General features: G+C 35.2%; 1 protein-coding gene across 2 annotated transcripts in view; it reads right to left on the reverse strand.

The window, feature by feature from the left end:
- The window catches only part of RB1CC1 (RB1 inducible coiled-coil 1), a 65,902-nt gene that overhangs the window by 15,633 nt on the left and 25,607 nt on the right, over positions 1 to 24,662 (reverse strand). For both annotated transcript variants that reach the window (XM_063168702.1, XM_063168694.1), the window contains exons 6-15: positions 21,859 to 22,061; positions 20,365 to 20,800; positions 16,259 to 16,429; positions 14,295 to 14,479; positions 13,146 to 13,332; positions 12,983 to 13,064; positions 12,079 to 12,140; positions 10,956 to 11,059; positions 8,424 to 8,550; positions 1,470 to 3,385 (exon numbers count right to left, since the gene is read on the reverse strand). In XM_063168702.1, the coding sequence (XP_063024772.1) occupies positions 1,470 to 3,385; positions 8,424 to 8,550; positions 10,956 to 11,059; positions 12,079 to 12,140; positions 12,983 to 13,064; positions 13,146 to 13,332; positions 14,295 to 14,479; positions 16,259 to 16,429; positions 20,365 to 20,800; positions 21,859 to 22,061 (3,473 nt within the window). The remainder of the gene's footprint in view (positions 1 to 1,469; positions 3,386 to 8,423; positions 8,551 to 10,955; positions 11,060 to 12,078; positions 12,141 to 12,982; positions 13,065 to 13,145; positions 13,333 to 14,294; positions 14,480 to 16,258; positions 16,430 to 20,364; positions 20,801 to 21,858; positions 22,062 to 24,662) is intronic.

A 24,662-nucleotide genomic window follows, 5' to 3' on the forward strand; every position in this document is an offset into this window, starting at 1 on the left:
GTAATCACAAGTTGAAAGTTAAGTGTAGGTGGATTTTTAAAAAAGTCTGATGACACAGCTACATCTTTTTCCTGTTGAGTCAAGTTCTTCAAATTTCTACAATGCATAAATACACAGAAAATGAAAAGAATGCAGAATTTATCTTTTTTTCTTCTCATCACACCATATTTCATTGAGAGAATATTTTCTTCAATTAAGAAGGGCTGTTCTTAGATTTCATTATCCCAAACTTAATTCAAAGAAGCAATATTATCTTGATGCATTTCTTTATACACTGACAAGCAAACACAGGCACTAACAAAACACCACATAATCATGCACTTGCTTGCACATGAAAATCCTGAGGTAGCAGACAATTCCAGTGAAGCAGATATTCTCATTTCCCTTGGACTATGACTATGCTGTTGGACTCTGCATGACCTCCCTTCTCCTATCTTTTTTTCTTTTAACAGTACCTTGATACTAAAAATTTAAAAGCTAACTTAAGTCTGTACTCATTTTTTGCAATATTCTTGCTTTTATGTCAATTTTGTCAATTTTATTGGTCTTTTCCCATTTCACATACTTGGTATAGCCTAATACCTGGGAAAAAATTTCTCTATTAAGATATTTTACAAACAAGATTGATCTGCTGCATTGATTCACACCACACGACCATAAATGATAAATGCTAGCATTTAAAAAAAATACTGTTGCTAAGCCTTAGTCACATGGAAAAATTCTACTATTTCCATTCTATAACAACATAATGTAGGCTGCTGGCAGGCATTACAAACTCCTAAGTATGTAAGATACAATAGAAAGAGTAATTCTACGCATTCTTGGCTAGGGAAAAGCATATTTTTAAAATGGAAAAATCTCTCCAGAACTTAACAAAGAAAAATGGTGATGTTAGGATGTTATTTAAGAGTATGTGGCACCTTTGTGTTTCATTATGAAACTCAAACTGAAGACACTGAAATAGGTAAGTGGGGCAGCAAGGTCATTGGAAGTGCATGTGGCCATGGGACAGCTCTCAGTCAATCCTGTATAAACTCCCACACAAGTTTTCATGCCCCATTATCACCAAGCTGGTGTACAGTTAGCCAATAAGGAAAGTTACCAGGCTACCCAAAAGCCAGCCACTGCATGCTCCCACAGTGCTAGCAGAGCAAGGATGGGAAAAGAGAGGGGCTGAGACCATCAAAATTGCAATTTGCTACTGTGAAAACACTCCTTCAACATGACTGAAATATAAAACCTTCGTTGCTGTCTTGAAATAATCCTGTGTAACATATTTTACAGTCCTTGAAATGAACTACAGAAATGAGAACACCACTACCTATAAATATTTTGAAATGTGAATATAGAAACCAATACAGATAAACACTATTACAAATACAACAATCTTAGTTACTGCACAGCATGTAATAAATATACCATATTGATTAAAATACTAGGAAAACACAGTAACTTAATTCTTACAGTACCTCTGATTCACTTGCATCTCAAGTTGTAGTATTTTTTCCAAAAGCCCTTTTTCAGCAGCTTCCCTCTGTAATTCCAACTCTTTACAAGCACTTTGTACTGCATCCTCTTTTTCACAATTGAGCTTCTGAATGAGCAACTGCCTGTCTTGTTCTTGGTTAGATATTAACAGTTCTTTCTCTTCCTTTAGCTTATGGATAATAGCTTCATATTTTTCCTGCTGCTCACAGAGAGACAATTTTTCTGTTTTTTCCTTCTCTAGGGCAGTCATTTCCAACTCTAACTTACTTTGCAGTTCTGTTATTTGCTCTGAAAGTCTTTTTTCTGCCTCAGCAGTTTTTTGATGAAGAAGCGTTACTTTATTTAACTCAGTTCTAAGCAAATTTGATTCTTCTTCATACCTATTTACTAGCTCAGAAATACACTGATCTTTCTCAATTGTCATCAGAGTCCTTAGTTCTGATAAGCCCACTTGATGTTCATCACTGCTGATTTGTATTTTATTGTTTAATTTATCTATCTCCTTTCTTAAGCTTTCAGTTTCCTTGTCAACCTGAGATCTTAAGGTCTCTTGTTGCTGATTTCTGCTTTCTTCCAAAAGAAGCTTCATTTCATCAGTTTCTGCCTCTTTCAGGGCAAGTTCAACTTCTAGTTTGCACCTCAAATCAGACAGATCTGAAACCTTCAGTTGTAACTCTTCTACTTGTTGTTGTTTCTCTTTCATAACTACCTCATGAGATTCCTGCATTTGTTCAAGTCTATGCTCGTTCTCTTTTTTTAACTTATCCAAACAGTCCTTGTGCTCAGCTAGGACCTTCTCAAATTCCTGTAAATGCCTGGCTTGTAGGTTGCTTTCCAGTTCTTTTAAATGGCTTTGCTCTAAACTCTCAAGTTCTGCCCTCAGGAGTTGTAGTTTCTCGTTGTTTTCAACATGAAGTTTTTTCAAGTCTTCAAGTACAATTTCACGTGACTGCCTCAGCTCCTTGATTTCAGAATTTTGTGTCTCCATTTGGCATTCCAATTCAAGTAATTTCTGGTCTTTTTCATTCTGAAGGCAAACCACAGCTTCTTTCTCATTCTTTACTATTGCAAATTCATCATTCTTATTCTGAAGAACTTCCTCAAGACCTAACAGGTCACCTTTTAACTTTTTGATTTTCTTTTTACTTTCTTCACCATCCTCCAGTAATTTGTTAATTTTAGATTCATACTCACTTCTCAAAGACTGTAATTCATTTTGATGTTTATCATTTAGCGTTTTTTCAAGTGAAAGCTTTACCTTTTCAATCGTATTTACTATTTCTAAGGAAGTACATTTTAAAGAATTAGAAAAGTCACACTGTTCTCTTTGTACAAGTGTTTTGAAATGGCAAAGATCTTCTTTTATACCTCTTAAATGTACCTTCGAGTCTTGTGCAATAACTCTACACTTCTCCACACAAACACTGAGAGAAGCATTTTCTACTGAAACATCCTTTACACAAGAACTTGTATCTTGCATACGCCTACTGTCTATTGCATTGATAACTGAAGAATAAAGAGATTCCACCATCATTTCTGGGCTTTGTGGGTCACTTACGACATTAGGAGACACTAGATTTTCTTCTATTACAAATTCATTTACTGCTGACATAAAGTCAGATTCTGGGCTCTCTGCCAATGAATCCAAGTCTAATGATCCTTGCTTAAGAGCTTGCTCCAAGTTTGGATGGGCAATAGTTTCAAAATCGAACGTGTGAGCATCAATGCTGTCTGGAGACAATTCTTCCAATGGAGCTGGGGGACACACAGGAGGACACAGGGGACCCTGAAGACTGAGTGATGGAGGAGTTCTTGAAGAGGTAGCAATTGCGGTTCCTGTAGCACTTTCCGTCCTTGGCGTGGTAGCAGATTGTGGCGAAGCTTGACTATTGGAGGCCTGCAAGTTATAAAACAAGAAATAAATATCAAATGATAACCAGAACTGTTAATATTAAAAATTAATTCAAAATCACAAGGCAAAACAAGAACTTTAAAAAATCAGCCTTATTATTTGTAACGATTCAAAATATATACTACTAAATCTTAAGCAAAAATTGCAGAAAATCAAGGAGATCTTCCATTAAGTTTCAGAAAAGCATCATTTGTAAACACATAAATACTAAATGTTCACCTACCCCAAAGTCCTATGTAGAGCATAGTCAACTGTATCTTACCAGTCAGAAACAGGCACTGGTTCTTTACAGCCTACGTATTTCAGTTTTCCTAATAATTTCATCAGTGAAATATTTTTATTCTATTATTGCCAATATTGTAATTAAAAACTCCTTTATGCTATTAACTATTATACACAACATGGAATATGGAAGCCCTAAAGCCAACGATACATCTATAGATTCTTAAGACAAAAATATAAAACTTAAGCTTCAGCAAGTGCAGAACACTTTCCATTGTAAGCCAAAAAGCAATGTACAGCCTCAGTATCCACCAAGGACACATTCCTGAAAAAGTCTGCAACAGGATGGATAGAGAAGCCATTTTTCCTAGGAAAATTATAGTGAAACACACACAGTCAAAATACATATGGCAAGTAGTGTGACACACAATTGAGGGGTATGCACAGGATCATCAGGATCACAAACTGGAAGAGATGCAAAGCTTTCTGAACATATCAGTATTCTGAAAGATCCCAGATGCATTCTCTGTAACACCATAGCTCAACTATTACCTCCTTGCTCTTCCATCCTTCATCACTAAGAACTTGCTTGATTTTATTCATTTAAGAAATGTAACAACCTTGAAAAGAAAGAGTTCCTGAAGAAAAACTCATGGGAATTTTTCTAGTAGAAAATTCCCATAAAATGTTCAGTCTCAAAGTGCTGGAAATCTGGGGGTGCTCTTCAACACTCCAACACTGCCTCCAGCTGATAATTCTGTGATCTTGCTCATGCCTCTTTCCCAAACCATCTACACTGCCTCAATGCAACTAGAATGCATGTCTGGTGTTATTTACTATGTTAGCTATTACTGAAAAACCTCTGCCATCCACTGAATTCAGCTACTTGACTGGCAACAGTTAGTGGAGCTCAGCAATGCATGTTCAGCAAGAGCAGAAATCCCAGAAAGTGACAGACATTGATCTGCTGTTGTATAAATAGCCATTTTTTGCTGTTTCCATCTTGTACAAATGATTGTTACTCAAAAAGGGACCTTACCCTCCTCTGCACAAAGGAAATATTCCTTAAAGGAGATATAGCATGTTTAACAATTCTCAGCTGTGATTTAAGAAGAATCCATTTCCAGTTTCAATGCTCATCTATTTAGCAGAGTTGCATTTGCACCTCAGCTCTCTTAGCTTTGCATCTTTATGAATCTAAATCATACAATGATTTTTTGAATACATTGTAAAAAATCCTTGTGATCATTGCATACAGAATACTGTATTTACAAAAAGTGAACAGGACATGAGACAAAAAAAAAAAATGAAAAGGAAATGCTCCTTTTTGAATTATTCTGTTAGCCCATGTTCAGGCATTTCCCTTGGACTTCATTTCAGCTTGTTGTTTATCTAAGAAAACTTACAATAATATATGTTGAAGGGTACTGTGTATGCTGATTAATGTCTAGGTTCAAAGCATACTTTAGGTGACAAATATCTACCATTAATATACCAGAAACAGTAACAAAAACTATCATCACAGGTATCAACCACACACTAAAAAAAGCAATTCAAAGACTTTGAATATGGGAAAGTCTTACAGAAACCCACATGCAAAGGAATGATAGTATCTACTTTTGGCAACCCTGCAGAATCATCCTAGAAGATAAAGAGTAAGGACTAAGCATAAAGAAGAAAAAAAATAGTCACTCTGTGGAGCAATAATGAACTCTGTTTCCTCATGACCTGGGTCTGTAGCACACTACATGCCTCAGCAGTGGCTTTGGTGAGTCGGGAGTCGAGTGAGAGCACCAGATTACTGCTTAGAGAAGAGTTAAACCTCACATTTGGAGTATCTGAAACTCTATGAAGACTTTATTTACTGAGGAGCCTGAGCCTGCCATCCAGTCTGTTTACAATCTACAGGCAGCAATGTATGCACATGTCATAGACTAATTTTTGTAATGACAAAGGAAGAGGAGTCAAGAGCAAACAACAAAAAAATAGAGATAGAAAACCAGAATTAATTTCCAAGTTCTCAGGCATTGCAAGACTACGTGCCTTGCTCTAATTATGTTACTACAAAAAAAAATAATCAGGGATGCTCCAATTCTCAGGAAGATTACAAGCAGTGTTTCAATTCCAAACTCAACTAGAAGAAATGGTACATTTATGATCTGATTTGAAAAGCCAGCTTCCCTTATAACAAAAACTTTTAATACCAAAGGATTGCATATGTTAATTACCTACTAATCACCGAGAAGACACCTTAATCACCTTACCCATGGGCACCTTAGCTTTTCCTGGACACCTTTAACCCAACTTCTGACCTGCTTAAACTTTGTATTATGGAAATAAGAGGGCACAGCAACATCTTTGAGGCTATTAAATTACAAAGAACAAGCAGAAGGTCTTAAAAATGAAAACAGATTTCAAAGTATTAACAAATTAACCAAATATCCACAAAAAATGTCATTTAACTACTCCAATGTAATACTAAAGTAAAAAATTATCATTAATGTTCTATGAACTTGAAAACTGAAATAATAAGAGCTATGGAGACACTTGAAAAGAAATACTCTCAACATCCCCAGTAAGTAATTCAATCTCCTCTGACTTGCTCTTTATTCCCTTGTCTGCAGCCACAACATTTCCCTCCTGCCTAAAGCAACTATCAAAGAACAGTTGCTGTGGCTGATGCAGTAGGATGAACTTCCACTTGATCCAGACAGAATTAAACTGCTGTACTACCAACAAGCCAGGGAAAGTATCCCAGTCAAATCTGAAGAACAAAGCTTCTGCTGCCACTAGTATGGAAAGGGAAATGCCAGTGTCTCTTTTGTAGAGTATGAGGATAATAATATGGGCAGCATTCAACACCTGCACAGCCAACTCTGCACCAAGCTGGGACAGTTCACCACCAGAAAAAGTGGATGCTTGAAGATGTAGGTATCTTCACGACAATTATCAAATGTTTATTTATTCTTCTAATTATTTATTGTGAATTCTCAGCAATATTGAAGATATAAAAAGGAGCATTTTAAAAATTACTTCAGTAATTCTACACAGGCAAAAGTAGTATAATTTAAAAAAACACTTCTATATTAGCTGCAGAGCAAACCAACACAGAGAAAGACCTTGTGTCTTTCATCAAGTAGCAAAAAAGAACATTTGAAAAGTAAAGAACATCTCTGACAAATCTGTTTGCTTCAATTCCAAAAAGAGTTCAAATGAATCACTGAAATGACACACAGAGATGGGCATTTTCAAGCTGACATCATGAATGGCCCAGCTCTGATTGTGCAATGCAATTTGTTCCAAGGAAAGAGACAATTATCCAAATCTGTCTAGGCACCTGAAATTTCTGTGTTACTGAAGAATCCAAATTAGTCAAACAAAAGCAAAATAAGAGAGTGTATTTTCCTGATTTGGCAAACACCTTTTTCAGCACAGTTAGATACTTAGAATTTTTTTTCAGATAAGTATGTCTGAAGAAAGAAGGGGAAATTATAAACTTCACTAATTCAGGCATATTTCCTGCTTATCTTTCTAATGTATTGGTGCATATTTTGAATTAAAACCTAAATTTCACATTCTTCTGACACTGCAAGTCTTTGTGAAAAAATTAATTTATTAGAACAACTGTTACTATCCTAATTTCTTATGAGATAAATTTCAGGATTTGGGACTCCATATTGGGAGTGAATGCCTATATTCTAGAGCAAGGTCTGTTGTAAGGGCATGTTCAGAAAACACCAAAATTTCACAGAATTTCACTTCCAGCAATTTCAATGTCTGTCACAGTGTTCAGGCCCTAATAGTCTTATTCTTAATGGCTGTTCATTTGAAAAACAATCTTCATAAAAAGAGAAAATAGCTGGGAAATAATACTTAATAATACACCTTTTCAATATTACAGACCAAAAAGCAGCCCAGATTTCATATTTTACATAAATAAAAGACTTGCAATAAATATCCTGTTCAAATCCCAGAGAACTTCATGCCACTTGGTTTAAGCAGGAAATTGTTATTCAAAATTAAACATGACCATAGCTTTATCTGTTATATAAGATGCTTCCCAGTCAGCCAAGTGCATACAAGAATTTACAATGCAGACAATAACACAGACCCTGGAAAAACCTACTGATCTTCTACAGCAAAAGAAACCCAGTTTGAAGCAGTTAACTTCACAAAAAAAATCTTAAGCATTGCTAAATTCACCCAGTGTTTCCCCGAGAAAGGCCACAGTCAGAAGCTAAAAGGAACCTATTGGGTGTACTATGGAATTTAGAGGCTGCATGCACAGAAGCAGAAGTGATTGGCAGAAACACAGTTTCTAGGGGAAGGAATCCGCTTGACAGGCAGAGTGAAACTAGGAAGGGATCTTTTTTCCCATCTGTTCCTTCTGCACTCAAAGAGAAAGACTGCACAACAGCCAACCAAAGTCCTAAAATCTCCTTAACTGCTTGTGCCAAAAGGGCCTAAGAAACAACGCAGAAATCCAGAGAAGTAACAAATTCACTGAATACAAACTAAAGCAATGCATTCTGCAGACAGAAGATTTGAAAGTGACAGAAAACAAAAATGTAAACAGAGCAACTCTACCCCTACAACTTCTGTGGAATACAAACATCTATAAAATATTCTCAGAATATTTACTACTTCATGATTAGGAAGAAAAACTTATGCAGTTAATCTTCACATCAAGAAAAAAAAAAAAGATGCATTCCAAAGTGTTTGATAAAACAATGTTATGAAAATATTCTACTGTTTTACATTTAATATTCTCTTTTTTATTGATAAAGAAAAGCAAAAATACCTTTTGCTCATTCAGCAGGTCTGTAATAGTTTGTGACATTTCATCCAAACTCTGTGCTGCCTTGACCAGGTTATGTAGAGCACGTACATGCTGGTGAAGAGGTTCAAAGTCACAAAGTATGGGAACCCTTAAAAACAGTACAGGATTACTTTTTTCCACACTGTTTGTTTAATATTCCAATCTACTAAATTATTATGTGTATATTTCAACAATACTAAGCTTGCCTCTCTATAAGGTCTGTATTTTCCTAATTTCATCTATTTTATATGAAAAAAAAAGTCTATGAAGACTCCCTGATATTTTTGTTTAAAATTTAAAACTTAGGCACTTTTAAGGAGTTCATAACAATAAACACAGTAATGACCAAGTAATTCCAGTCTTTCCTCCCAAGGAAAGCATTTGCCAGTAGTACCTAGAGTTCCAATGACAGTAACAGATGTGATTAGATATCTAATTGAAGCACTTGTGTTTGCAAATGACTATATTTTGTCTCTAGTTGGATGCTCTCCAATCCAGCTCTTCCTCTGAACAAGCAATTAATTCTCTACTGTTTTAGTTTCATGACAGGTAACCTAAAATTAAACAACTGATTAATGCATCCTGATCACATTTCAAGTGTGGCAAGATAAGCTGAAAACATGAAGCAACAGTTCATCTAGACTAACAATCTAGTAAAAGCAGATTACATTTCAATGCATTCTGCATTCTCTATTCAATATATAGGGCAAGTGGCATTAAGTGTATTTTTGCAGAATTAAGATTTCAATCATTGCTCAAACACAATTTCAGAAGACAGAAGCACTGAAAGTAAATTAAAACATTTTAATTATGCTGCTGAGACGTTCAGTGCTGATAGAAAAAGACTTTGCGCTGGGTCTCAGTTTTGCTTATTGCTTACTCTTTACATGTAAAATGAAAACACCAAATAAAGTACTGCTCTCAAGTTTCTTCTGAAGATCAGCATCGACCTAAGGTGTGCGACAGCTTTTACCCACATAAGTTTAAAGCTCAACACTATTCTCTATATTTTTCACCAAATGTAACCATGAGCCCAGAAACCAGGAGGAATGACATAATCCCACCTCTATTGCCATCAAGTGGAAAGCTATGTCACTACAATTCAAACAAAATGAAATGTCTTAAATCAGTGATTGGTTTTCTGACAATAGCAGGGCAAAATTCTTCCTGAACTCAGTATAAACTTCCAGGAAGATTGTAAAATTCTTGCAGATTAAAAAAATCAGGTAAACATTAGGAATAAGATCCTATATTTGCGCTTTTTTCCCCACAAAATTGATGAGGAGCAACCCAAGGAGCAGAGCACGATAAATTAAAAGGGTACATCAGCTATAAAATTACTTATGGCAAATCCACTATGATGGTGACTAAGCTCACTACATTCGCTAACTCCACCAACGCTACCCTAAAGATAGCCAGGAATTCTAAATCAAAAAGAATGCCAGTCCAAAGGACAGGTGAACAAAGGCAGTGAATCCAGCTCCTGCCTTATGCACCAATAACAGGTATTAGGTTGACACTGTTGGTGGACCTGACAAATGGCAGTGAAGCATCCTCCTCTTGCATCTACCCTTGTAAATGCAATCCCAGTTTTGTGGGACTGTGGCCTTGGGGCTAAAAAAAATCCAAAACAAACAAACAAAAAACCAAAAAAGAGGAATCACAGCAAATCTCAAATCTCTAACTGCAGATCTCTTTTAAGAAGAGGATGATGATCTGAATGTGGTCATACTGATAGCTCTCCTCCTAGGCAGGACCTTACACATAACTTGCTGTTACCCATTTCTGGCCCATTATCTTGGTTGGCATTTCTCCACCTTGACTGCTCTGAGTTTGGAAGCTCACACCAGCAGTCATCTTTTTCACTAAGATATCTCCAAGTTCTAGATAAGGAACTAATCCCATAAACTGCTTTTGAGACAAACCAGTAGCTTTCCTGTCTACATATGCATGTCTGCCTCACTGTTGGGAAGTAAGAAACATAGAAATAGAGCTTCAACTCAAAATGATGGATTTCCATTGACAGCAGAGGCACTTAAGAAAATACACTTTTTAGCAAATTTAGTCTAATAAAATTGGAGAAAAAGTAGTAATTGAATATAGGAGATCTCTATGATCTCATGCTGAGCTAAAGACATTTATTTTATTTCCTACAGAATACCACACAAAGAAAAAAGTATCAAATCTCATTCTGATCTGACAAAACACAGTTATGAGTTTATTTCAGTTTAAAACTGATAGCAATTGTTTTGGTCTTTAGCTCTAGGCAGATCAAAGGAACACCTAAAATCCTTTACATCTCAATACAGAATAGATATGTTCAAACCATCAGAACTTGAATACATATGTATCTGCATTAAGTCAGTGAAGATCATTGCTTAAGAATGATAGTAAGATCAGAAAATCCTTGCTTGTTTTTTATGGAAAATGACCTAAGGGGGTGGAAAACTGATGAGGATAGGACCCCCAGGAAACCTATTTCTGTAACACACAAAGTGTAAAGAGGTGCCTTACCTGAGTAATGGCTGTACTTCTGAAGGACAGAAAGACTGCAAAAACTGCAAGTCACTCAACGAGATATCTGGAAGCTCACTGTCAAATCTGCGAGGTTTTCGTGTCTGTAAAGAAGATATTAATTTACACACTGCTGTAAAGTATCAGATGACTAAAGAAGGATCAAGAAGAGCTTAATAAATAACACGGAAAAGTCAGCAGTAAACTGATCTCTTACTCTTAAAAATCTTAAAAAGATTTTAATTTTTAAGAAATCATGTCTGGTCCTTTGCACCTAAAAAACACTCCTTACACTTGTAATGATTAATTATGCATAGTTCTTGGGCAGCAGTAGAATAGAGTATTCCAGCTGGAAGGGAACTACAATGAGCATCTAGTCCAAATTCCTCCCTATTACCAAGCTTCATAAACATTATAGATGTGTTTAGAAGTTAAGGGATATGAAATGGCACTGAAGCTTTATTTATTGTGCTGCTACACATACAAATATTAATTCAGTTTGGTATTTGAGATACTGAAGTGAGTACAATTCTTATTTCCCAAGTATCCTTTAAATTACAAAAAAGGCTGAAAAGGAGAAGCTGAAAAGGTTAAAAAGGCAAAGTGAGATGGCAACATTAGAATCAAGGAGTTAGCTTACTTCAATTAACCAAGCTGTATGAAATCAAAGCTAACAGGCAATACTTAATTACAGTGCCCTCATGTTATCAGCTAATGAGGAGGCAAAAATGCTTTTCCACTCATCCACTGATTACATGGAAAACTTTTACTTGCTTTTACCATCCAATTAATTTTATTGCTCTATTATTCACAAGACAATTAGATGATCAAATTATTCCTCCTGGCTTCTTTTTTCTGATCATTACGATTAATTTTTTTTCAATACCACAGACTAAAAAAGGACTGCACTACTAAAAAGGAGAGCTGACATTTCCTCTCCCACTGCACTGCAAGTTACAAGCCAATGTTAATATAGGTCACTTGAAATGGCAGAGAACACTAGCTCCCAGTTTCTTCATGTGTCACAGCAATGCAAAGGGCATATAGCTTCAATGAAAAGCCCAGGTTTTTAATTTATAAAACTATTTAGAAATGAAATAAACCCAAAAATATGAATACATACACAAAAGGATGGAGGCCAGGAGTCAAGTCCTCTAAACAAACGATTCCTTAGAAAAGACTTCCCTGAAGAAAAAACCCAAACAAATAACTCATTTAAAGGAAGAAATGCAACATCTCAAGAGAAATCAACTGAAGTTATTGCAGTTTAGCAGCTGAACTACATTTGGAAGCATTACTACTTATATTGATGTCCACATAAAACCGCAAACGACCACACAACATCACACAAAACCCACCATTCAAGCAGAACTCCCTTCACAGAAGTCTCTTTTTGCTTAATGTACACATAGGCAAAAGTCTCAACTTATTTTTGAAATTTTCACTGTAATCTTCCTCATTTCCTTTCCAAAAAAAATTTATAAACTTTCATTAGATTTTCTTATTTTAGCTGTTTATTCAGAACACAAGTGGCAGACTTTGCAGAAAAAGTAATCAAAACTCTTTTTGTAGAATCTTTATTTTTAATTATGTTCCTAAAACTTCTGGTGAAGGTCATTAGACATGGGCCTTAGTTTTTGGATTTTCCTGGAGTAGTACAGAGAAAGTCATAGCAGTACCCAAATATTCAGTAATGGCTTTAGAAGTGTTATTTAAAAGAACAATAAGGCTCATAAAAGCTCACAAGGCATGTTTAAGCACAAACTGCATTTAAGTGTGATAATGAGAAACCATATCTTTTATAATAATTTTACAACTTTCACATTATTTTCGATTAATCTCTATGAACTAGTTAATTGATTTGATCAATGGAAAAATATTTTCTTTTAATAATATGACCAGCATGCACTTCCTATTTAAATAAATGTTCAAGTCTTGAAATAAGAATATGATGAAAATTATTTTAACTACAAAGACAAGAGACATACTTTAACACAATTCAACTTCACCGAAGAGAAAGTACTTACTGAAGAGTTTACCAAAAGATTCCCTTTTTGCCTTTTCAGCTTCATATAGATGTTTCCCATCTTTTATTAAAGCACCTGCCCACTGTGAAAGGGGAAAATACATAGTTACTTGTTAATTTATATGCTGATATAAAGGTTTGGTCTCAAAGTTTTATTCACTTACCTCCCTGTAGTGTTTTATGAACATTTTTCTCCTCACAACTTCAACAACAGCTAAACAGTACATCTGAGGAACAGTGCTGAGAGCCTCCACAACTTTGACCCTTTCTAGGAGCTCTGTTACAAGACGAAGCAGTGCTTGTAGTTTCTCTCCATCTTGGTCAGCATGAAGCATTACAAAACAACACCACCTACAAAAGTAGATTACACTTTAGAAGATCACATCTTGCCATTTTTTTTTTTCATTTAAATTAGATGAGCAACATGTCTGGATGAAATAAACAATGTCATCATTTCACATGGGACAACAACAGGCTAACAACAGTACCAAGCTGTACAGAATTCAGTAGTCACCTTGCAGTTTCCTATTAATTTCTCACACAGAATATCCAGACACCTAAAACATATATCTACCACCATTTGAGTTAAGTCATTGGTTTTGAATGTCTTGGTAAGACATTCAAGTTATTAGCATAAATAACTTCAGGAGTAGTACTAATGCAACTTTCTCCAGTAGAATTAAAAACCGCTGATACATCCTGGGCAAAAAAAAAGAGACTACTTCTTGTTTATAGATCTTAAAAATACTTACTGAAAAGCTTTAGCAAAAGGTATTAAAGATTAGAATGCTATCAAAGAAATAAGAACGTAACACTGTTTGGGAAGTCCACACAATGTACTCACGCACTACAAGCAACAGCCACTATAACAAATTCTCACATCTTGTAACCCCATCTTCAATTCCCTTAATCATATAATAAATACAAATATTTCAAGCACAGACATCAATATAACTAAACCACAGGATAACTATTGGGAAGGTGATAAACTGGTGTGCTTGAGGAGAAATATTACAGCAACTTTGCCACCAGAAAAGACTTAAGGTGGAAGTATATGCCACAAGTAACAAAAAACATAGAATTGCTTTTACTGACAGAACTGAAGCAAAAGTGAAACAACAAATACAAACAAGTCAACATCAAGCAATCGGGAATATATACTAACAGAAAACAATTAGGAATATATACTAACAGAGACACTACAAGATTTGCACTCTTGACCTTTTCATAGTAATGATTTCCTTCAGACACACATTCCTTAAACTGACTTGCTGCAAGTGGAAGTATTATAAAGTTGTGAAGTTTTAACTTACTTCAGTCTGACTTGCAGATTATTCGCAAGCTCCTGTTTGGCAGTGGTACATTTCTGTTTAATATCTAACAGTTTTCTGTGATTAGTTAACATAATCATCAGCTGATTTGCATGACTCAAACACAAATCAGGCAGCACAGAAGGATCTTTCAAGTTCTCAGCTCTCTTCTGATTAGCCAAAAATCCCTAGAGGAAGAGAGACATTGTTACACAAGCTTTGTGACAATCAAGAAGTGTGAAAGTGATACATCTTTGAGAACAAAGAATGCAAGAATTTTAACAAACTTACTGTAACCACTAAGAAGTATAACAGAATGATACATAGAGAAAGCAAGTGTCAGAGCTGCTTTATTTCAATTCTATAATCCAGTCCAATCAATTTTGTTCCGTATTTCCCTACCAAACAGCTACCAACACAACCCTAACAGAACTTCACATAACTAACCAACACCAGTGAAAGACCACAAAACTTAATCAGCAGAAACATAGCTACTAGGATGGAGGGGATCAACCATCATTCTAACTTCTGCTAACAACCTTCCTCCCACTTCTGGCATTTGAAAGATTAAACATCAACTTGGAGCATGTTCAATACTACCGTGGGCTAAAGAATTTCTATTTCTTGCATAAAGAAATTCCCACATGAAACTAATTCTTCTCAAGAGCCAAAATCAAGCGCAACACATCTTATCTGCATGCAAACTGTACACTTACATCATAAGTAAAGGAATAGACAATTTATAAAAGGAAATGTCAAGGAAGAAGGTTTGAAAGCTGAAGTTTCTGCCAAGTCTTGAAAAGGTACAAATTCTAAATTTACAGTAGCATTTAAACAAGGTGACAAAGTCTCTTTCCAGCTGACTGTAACGCTTCTTACTCCAAAGTGGGATTCAAACTTGAGGCAGGCTCTTCATCCAAGTGAAGAAGGAAAAAATAGCTAAAAGCACCACTCACAGTAAAGGGCAACCAAGCATAGGGACGGGAAGACTAGCTTAGCCATCATGCTAAATTCACTTGAGTTTAGTACTGGCCTACAATATAAAGTCCACAAGACTGAGATTCAGCATTTGCATCTAAACTTACTCATGGAATTTACTGGGAGAGAGGCTCCACTTTTAAACAATGCTGACAGAAGTACTGGTTGTATCCACCTTCATATACCAGACCAAAGAGGCAACAGGGAGCATGGTCCTACACAACTTTCAGCCCAGCACTGCCCTCCTCAAAAGGGGCCTCTAAGCTCCCTCAAAATAGAGAGGCAAGATTGTTCATTTATCCCTACCAATAATATATCAGTGTGTAAGCAGGAGTAAGAAACTCATGCCTTTTTTCAGAGTCAACTCCAAGGTCATGGTGAAAATCTGAACATCATCATGTATTGCCAAATAGACTTTTATTTACTTTCAGTAGCAAATGACATTAAAGAACAATCCTAATTATCAAAATAATAAGCTTTTTACAGAAACTCTATTTAATAAAATAACTTTCATATGATACTGAAGTGTTCATTAAAAATAGGAGCTACATATTTTATATTTAGTATTTAATTAAATTTCTTATCACTTAAAATGACACTGTCCAGTGAAGGCATACTACTTTTTCTTACTATAAAACTGATGATCAACCATTAGCCTATTCCCTGATCCTGTATGACTGAGTGATAAATTACCAAGGATTCAATATCTCCTTTCAAAATTAAAACTGATCTACTTAACACTTAACACCTATCTCTAACTGAAGTTCTGATTTTCTAGCTGTAGCTTTAGACCACACAAAAACATGGCAAGATGTAAAAATTGCTAATATTTAAATGTCATTATAATGAAATAGCACCATATTTACCCTGTGTGATATGTTGAAAACTATCTTGCAGAAAGACATGCAACTGGTTCATTGTAACTTTAACATCATACACGTATGAAAAGCCCACCATCTTTCCATGCTGCACACACAACTGTGTATTACCTGAGCAAGTTCCTTTTGTTCATTCACCAGTCTGCTGCAGCTTGCTATCATCTGGTCCAATGCATAGAGTCTATCCTCAAGACCTTTAATAGCCTTCATGTTCTGATTATCTAGTTTGGTGATAGTTTGGTGACATTCTGCCAGAAAGGGTTGGATGATCCTGGGATCAAGCTAAAAAAAGAAATTTATTAGTATTTGACACACTGAAAGGTGATTTAAGTTAGCCAAATGAGGTTTTTTAACCTCAAATATTTTCCTTTTTAATTTTTTAAATCTAATGTATGACTACATCTATCATCTGTTTCAGAATTCTGAGTAAATGAGTATGTGGATTCTATATCACAGCATGAATTTTTCTGAAGTATTCCAACCAGACCATCAGAGCAATGTGGATCCTTATAAAGACAAGGAACACTGGGACAAGGTGAGGTGCAGATGGAAGAGGCACTTTGTAGCTAATGGACAGTCTGACCTGTGACAGATTTTACACAGCTACAATCAAAACCCATCATGACTGTGGCTCAATGGAAAATGAAGAAGGGAGGGTAGTCAGAAAAAGCTGCAAGAACTGCAAATCTTTTCCCACTAAATGAGTGTTTTAATTGACTACTTAAAGCAGATAATTTCTAAGCAACTGGAAAAGACCTAATGGAAAAAGAGCATATTTGTCATACTTTTAGCTAGAGGTTTTTTTTCCGAACAGAAACATGTTTTTGAAGTTGTTTCATAATATCTGAGAAAAAAAAGAAGTATTGGAAACATTAAGAGTTTACCAATATCTACATATATTAAGGGTGACTCTTTACAATTCACTGTAAGAGTAGTGAATTAAAATAACAGTTCTAGAAACAACATAGGCAATTGCTGCTTCCTATGAAGGTCAGAGTTTAGTGTAAACCTGAAATACATTAGTTAAGAACATAGTTAAAACCATTAGGTGATAGCAGAAGATGAACAAATTTGCCCAAATTTATCCAAAATGGTTATGGTATGCCATCTCTTACATGTGAATCCAGTGAAAAGGATGCCATTTGTGAGGTCACACTGGCTGTTACAGCACTGGTTTCTTTCATCAACATGCAGGCTTTATGCCACTTACAGAGCATACAAATGAACCCCACCCTCAAAAAAAGCAATTATTTGACTCAGTAGCATAAGTAAAAGTGTATTTCCCCCTCAATCAACTATTTAACTAAAGTTTTCACACACAGCACTTCATCCTGGAAACAACCTTCTGGAGGGGCTAGAGAGAGCAATCTGGAGAGGAGAAACATTAAAAATTAAGGAGCGACTATAAAGAATAGGTCTTCCATTCACTTCAAACAAACAAAGAAACAAACACAAAACCAAAACAGCCAACCAAGAACTTCATGGGAAAGTACCAAAACCTAGTAATAGCCCAGAACTCCTTAGAATAAACACCAAGTGCTGTTATTAATGTGACAAAATACATGCAAGCTCTCTGAAATCAAAGGTTAATTTTTCATATGCAATGTCTTCTGAATCTTAGTCTTTTCTCAAGTCACTTGTCCATCTTCAAGAAACAGTAACAGAAGTATTTAACCAGATTGATTTTACAGGATCATCTTCACTGCCATCCTATTCAAGATTACTCCCCAAGACATCCTGAATTAGTCCACTGCAGAATCCAGAGAAGTTTCTTAAAAAACAAAATACTAAAGAACAATATAGTGGGGTTTTTTTTCTTTGTATGTTCTTAAACTTATGCTGTGTTATCTCTTTTTACAAAGAGTGGCTATTCCTCTCATTCTTTTCTTACCTATTTCTTCCATCCACTCTTTTTATCCCATCTTTACCCTAACTGCATCTGAAGCATCCATCTCTACTTTCACTGGCAGATAATACTGCTCTTTTCATCACTTTAAAGTAACTTCCATTTCTAGCCTCTTACTTAAGAGGCTATAACAGCACTTAACAAAAACATCTGGTTAGCTCCTACTTACCCAGTGCTTTTACTGCAGCCAAGAAGTAGAAGTGCCATTTCGTAGAAACATTTAGAGGCTAGAAGCATCAGAAACTTAGCAGCACTCTGTGCAACACACCAATTATGTCAAGACTACCTCTTACTCTTGTGCTTTAAGCTTTCAGGAAAATCTTACCTGAATTCAATTTTTGAAATAAGAATTGCAATTACAAACCATTTGTATGGCTCATATTTCTAAGAAGGAAAGAGCACGGGGAGAATGCAGGCAAAACAGCAAAACAATTTTAAAAAGCTAGTGCCATTTTATTCTATTATTCTATTTTTTTTATATTAATGTGTCACCACAAATGAATATTAAAAGAAAAATTATGTTGCAAGATATTTATTTAGGATTTTTTTTTCATTTTCAGCTGCAATCCACTTCTGTTTTCAACTAATTCTAAACCAATGGTAAGCAAAGATGCAATGCTTTGTCTGCTTTTGCTGCTATCCAAACAAAGTAAATCAATGTTTTCCTGTGGAGAATCGGGAACGCATTACTTCAAAGCTCTGGGAGTTTTTCATGAACCAAAATGAATTGGGACAATCAATCACAACTGCTCTGGTGATGGCCAGAATACTCAGACTGAAACACCTTCCCTACCTGCCAATTCTGCTTATGCCACAAATACAAAAAGAAACTGCATTTTTTGCAGGTTCAATCACAACTTTTTCCCATAAAAATTGACTGCAGTTAAAAAACAATTACAATAGTCAAAATAAAGGATTTCTGCCTAATCTTCAATAAGACAAGGACAAAAAAACCAAGTACAAGACAGAGCCTCTAAAACACATGATATGTGTCAGATAAGACTACAAGCTGATCAAAAAAGGTAGAGTATGTACTTAACCACAGTGTTCTTGGCGTTTTTGTTTCTTTTGGAATGCTATAATTTATTTGGAAGCAATTGTTTAATATCCATCTCATCAATACTGATTTTTAAAACTTTTAGAACACATCTGTGTTCTGTTAATATTATGTAGAAATGGAATTTATTGTCTCACAACCCATCTAGCGGGTTCTGTTACTCTTCCTTTATAATAGTAGAAAGCACCTTACAGCCTTACTGAACAAACAGCATGGAGAACTGTCTCAGGCTTCAGCCAACAGGAAGTCTTTAGCACACAAAATTAATTATTGTTTTTGTTGAAGAAAAAACCAAACTTATAATGGCCAATCTTTTCCTTAGCCTTTTCTGCACTACTAAAATCTTAGCCCTTAAAATTAAGCCAAATTCTCCAATTAATTTTAAGACAGAATCAAAATATCAATGCACAGAACTGACCATACCATGATGTTCCCTACAACAAATGAGTTTTAGAAATCACTGATTCAGTCTTCCAGTCCTACCTTACAGAGGAAATAAAGTGCCAAAGACAACAGAAAATGTTTTCTTTGTTCCAGCTATGTTGTGTTGTTATAGTATATTATACCTATGCAAACAAGGCTAGACAATGTAAGAAATATCAGCTACAGTGAAAGCAAAGAGAGAAGAAAAATTATAGGCAAAAGAAATTTAAAAGGTTATAATGCTCACTGATTAAAATATTAATTTTGAAAGTAAAGCAAGCACTGTTGTATAATTCCAGCAGCAGAAATACAAACTGGCTGACTGGGCCCTTCTGAGCAACTCTGTATCAGGTAATAAAGAAGTTCAAGATATAAATTATAAATTTATCACAATTAACCACATATTTTTTTATATGTTAATAAAGACTTGACTATTTTGAACTAAACATTAATTTGGTCCAGGAAAATCTTTTTATTATAAATGTAGCTTCTATAAAAAAGACAAAGAAATAATAGTAGTGTCACTTTGCTTATACACTACAAGAAGCTTTTGGCTTTCAAAAAGAAAGGGCTATTTGAAAAAGCAAGACAACAAGCATTCATAAAATTATACAGCTTCCTAAAGATCAAATTCTTAACATTCAAACTCATAAAACACCTTCCCCACACTTATCTCCCCCAGTCTCTGCTTTGGCTTTCATTCAGAAAGTTATCTGAGAAACAAGCCACAAAAGAGATGAGTCAGTCACTTCAAAAGCACCTGCATGTGGAAAAAAAAGTTGCAGCCTTCAATGCAATGCAATTTGATTTTTAAAAAAATCATTAACTTACCCTGCTCATGGAATCAAAACATTTTCTGACCAGGGATTCAACATCATTAGGTCTATCTTGAACATTTATCCAGTCTAACAAGGACACATTGAAGGAAGGCTGATCATCATCTTTCAATTCTACTGACATTTCATTGTCCTGGACAGTAGCATTTTGACCAGATTCTTTATCATCTTTTACATTTTCAGGATCTGTGCCTTCCAAAGCTGAATGTTCAACTGACTTGCAAAATGATGCTAACATTGATTTACTGTTCACTTTAGATATATCAGGATAAAGCACCAATTCAGGAGATTTCCCATCCTCAGTTTCTTCACTTTCTGCTCCTCCATGTTCAGGTGAAGACTCCAGCCTTCCTAAACACTCTCTGTAACTATGTCTTGTTAGGCACTCCAGCAGTGGTATCTTGGCCATGATAGAAACAGCAGAACCCAAGCTTTTTTAAAAAAGTGAAAAGAAAAAAAACATCAGTATCTAGAAACCAATATAATATGAAATCTTAGTTAAAAATCACCCACAATATGAATTGTTATTCATTTTAAAATTGAAGCAGATTTCATAATTATTTTGCTACTACCCTTGAAAACTTCTGTTCTGAATATCAACATCATGGAAGGACAGTTAAAGAAGTCAAAGTTTTGCTTATACTGAATGAAAAAAAGTGATAAACAGAGACACCCACTTCTTTTTTTAAATGCACAACTGGGACTTATGTGTCCCATATGCATGGATATCAACACTTCTTATCAGAGCTTTGAGTGTCCTCTGTCTGACTACTTCTGCAGAGTTTGAATAGTTTCTATTTGGTAAAAGCTATGAAGCTGAACTTTTGTTTTTAAGACAAAACATATTTAAAAACATTTTTTTAAGGATCCAATATCCATTTATATTCTGTTAAGCAAAGCACTCATAGAAATACCACAATACTACAGTGGATACAAATACATAAAAGATTTTCTTTGAAGTAACACCTGGAGTTTGCAGGACACAAGTACAGACACACACACAAACAACAGATATATATCTACATACATGACCCCCATCTCTTTCAAAAGTGTACAAATCAACTCAAAGTTTATGCTATGACTTCATACTTTCAACACAGATTGTAAGTCTAAATATCAGTTCAAGCTGTTAAAAACCAATTAATTCAAAAGTGTAAATAGTTATTTAAAGATGCTGATGTCTAAATTTGTTATCCAGCTTTTTGTTATGGACATTTGGAATGACTCCAGCTCTTAAGCAGCTGTTCATTAACAAGCTTATCTTCCACATAATTCAATACAGGTTTCTTTGTGCTGACAAATACAGGGGAAAATGTCAGTTAAAAAAAGTCACTAGCATAGAACAAAAAGAATGTTCTCCAATGACACATAATCAAAGAAAGACATTCTTGATTAATCAGAATAAGCACCAGACATAAAACACTTGAACAAACTAAGTTTAAAATTGAGTAAGTTTGGAAACTGAGAATGAATTTAACAGCAAACCTACTGTGTAAGTTTCAATTTGATATCATCTATGGACTGCAAATAGCTTGAATACACATTTTCAAACTTGCAAAGCAGCTTTTGGTAAGAGTTTGTACAATCCTCCAAATTGGCCATTATAGCAGCCCAGCCTTGATGCTGTAGATGTTCATCATGTACAAGACCTTCACAAAAGGAACAAAGCTTCTTGGCAACCTCATACATTTCCTGAAAAAACAATCAACAAAACACTAATCAGGCTGTTGTTGTAGCTTTATTTAAGATATTAACATAAAAGCATGAAATTCAGACAGCTAGGAAGTTGTACGCCTTAAAACTTCATAAAAATAACACTTTTTAAAGAATTAAGAATAAAGGAAGTTAATTAGATGATAAAAAAGTATGTACTATTTACTGAGAACTCTTTAAAACAGAAAGATGAAAACTGTAGCTCCAAAACCACCTTACAAAATGAATCAAATGCTGATAATATGAAATATTCAGGGTACACACACATGAATAATAACCCTCATATTAATAATATGGTAGAAAAAAATGGCAATCAAGGTCCAATGAGGATCATTTTTGATGAGCCAAGCAGAAGCTCCGAACAAGACAATAAAAAGCATAATCAGCCAGCAAAAAGCACAGGTGGATCAGGTGCAAGAACAGATGCATGAGGAAACGGGCAAATAATTTAAGTCTTTCATTGATTAATAAACCAAATGCAACATGATAAGAAGCAGTACAGTGTTCACAAAGCTCTAAAACATATCCTGAAACTTGGCATCTGCAAACCAATGTGGAAGCTAAGTTTTCTGTTAAAGCACTGGGTGACAGAGAGGCATTTTGCTGCCATAATAGGGTGACAATTTACTGCCCCACTTGGCAAAGTTAAAACAGAGATCTACATATGGCAATTATCAGATCTTAATAAAAGTGTACTAACAGCAATGACCGTTATAATCAATTCCAAAGTTTCAACTAGTAGGAAGAGAAACTACTTTAAATTTGGCAATTTAAGAAAAAGGCTATTCCCCTCAAAGAGCCTATCAAGACATCAAAAAGTAATAAAAAGGTATAGAATAAATCCTTCAGCTCAGAACATTACCAGTTACAGACTCCTTGGAAAATACTTTCCTGCACACACCTGTACTTTAGGTTTTAGTATCTATCTAACCTACAAGAAAAAGGTCTTTTCACTTTTTGCAGGTTGAGCATGCTGTTAAATCAGGACTGAACACAACTCCCCTGTGCCACCATACATGTGAGAAAACCATGCATGGAAAAACAAGTTATACAAAATACAGTGAGAAAGCAGTGTTAAAAACCTAACACATCCGTGTATTTCAGAATGCATTTGCTGCTGAACACATGGTTAGCAGCACATATGCACACTCAAAAAAATTTAGGGACAAACAACACTTACATTCTGAAATAAACCACAAAACTGCATGGCATTTTAAACAAACATTCCACAATCATACTGAAAGTTATGATCATCCTCCCTGTTTCAGAAGTCCAAGCCTCGTTTCAAGCAACATGACAAAATTCTACTGTCCTTCAAATCACTGATACCTGAGCTATCAGCAGATGAATGATGAATATTCAAAAAAGCCATATATGCAACTCCAAGAAAATCCTAGGTTGTCAATACAAATTCCTATCACTTTGTAGTAAAGGTGGTATTTCTCTTCTTGTTTTCTGAATTTTGGCAGCTTCCTGTGCATGTGAGAATGATGATTTCCAGTTTGAAAAGAATGGTTATTTTAATTGCTACAGGAACTCTTGCTTCCTAAGTCAAAAATCAACCAACAACACAACTGGGATGGTATCCAGACAATGCTGAAATCTGCAAGTCATCTTCTCCAACTATCCCATGTTTGGTTGTACAATTTAAATGTACATAAGCTGACTAATGTAATATTGACTTGAACATTTGAACATTTTTTTACTGTCTTAAATTGACTTTGTATACAAGTACAAAGGCAAATTGCAAAGCATATTAAAAAAGCTGAATTACTGCTTCCTCAGTTATCATGTTAAGAACCAAAAGAACAGGCTGTTTTACCCTAAGATATACAAAAAAATTATACCAATAATATGAAGGTGAAAAGGTAACTGAATGCCTCTGCTGCATTCTAATGTACATCCTGAATATGTACACAAACATTTTACTTTCAACTCACAAAAATTATTCTCTCTCAAAGTCAACCTTCTGCCAAATGAGGAGCCATACCTCTCCAAACCACTATGAGCCACAGTTCCAGAAGTGAGAGAATATACAAAAACACACATTAGTTTTAAACAGTTTAAATCAATATAAGCCACCTACAAAATCAAAACTAATCATGAAGTCTTTTTATGCAGTTCCTCCAAATGAGCATCAAGCAAAGTAAAGACTGGGCTCAGCTGCTTCTTTAAATGCCCTGTGTAGTCGTTTTTGCCAGTTCTATTTTCCTTTGGACAAGCTCACTTAGCACAGCACAGCTCATGTGTTTAACACGTTAAAGTATGCACCAGGCTTCATATGACCCCACTTTCCACCTTGGGACATATTCTTAACTAGTGGGCAATGCTTGATTTTTCAGCTAGATCAATTTATTGTGTTCACAATAGAAGTCAAAAGTTACAAGTCAGAGCTGCTCTATGAAGCTTTATTATATGTCATTTTTGATAGTCGTTTCAGAACCTAAGTGTTGCAAATTTAATATTTTCATTTTAACAAGCTTGTTTCCCCAGCAAAACACTTTCAAACACAAAACGGAAGTTACAAGTAGAAAAAAAATCCTCACAATTGAGACCACTTGGTACACAACTGAAAACCAG

The sequence above is a fragment of the Melospiza melodia genome, chromosome 1 (genome assembly GCF_035770615.1).
Source record: "Melospiza melodia melodia isolate bMelMel2 chromosome 1, bMelMel2.pri, whole genome shotgun sequence".
Lineage (NCBI taxonomy): Eukaryota > Metazoa > Chordata > Aves > Passeriformes > Passerellidae > Melospiza > Melospiza melodia.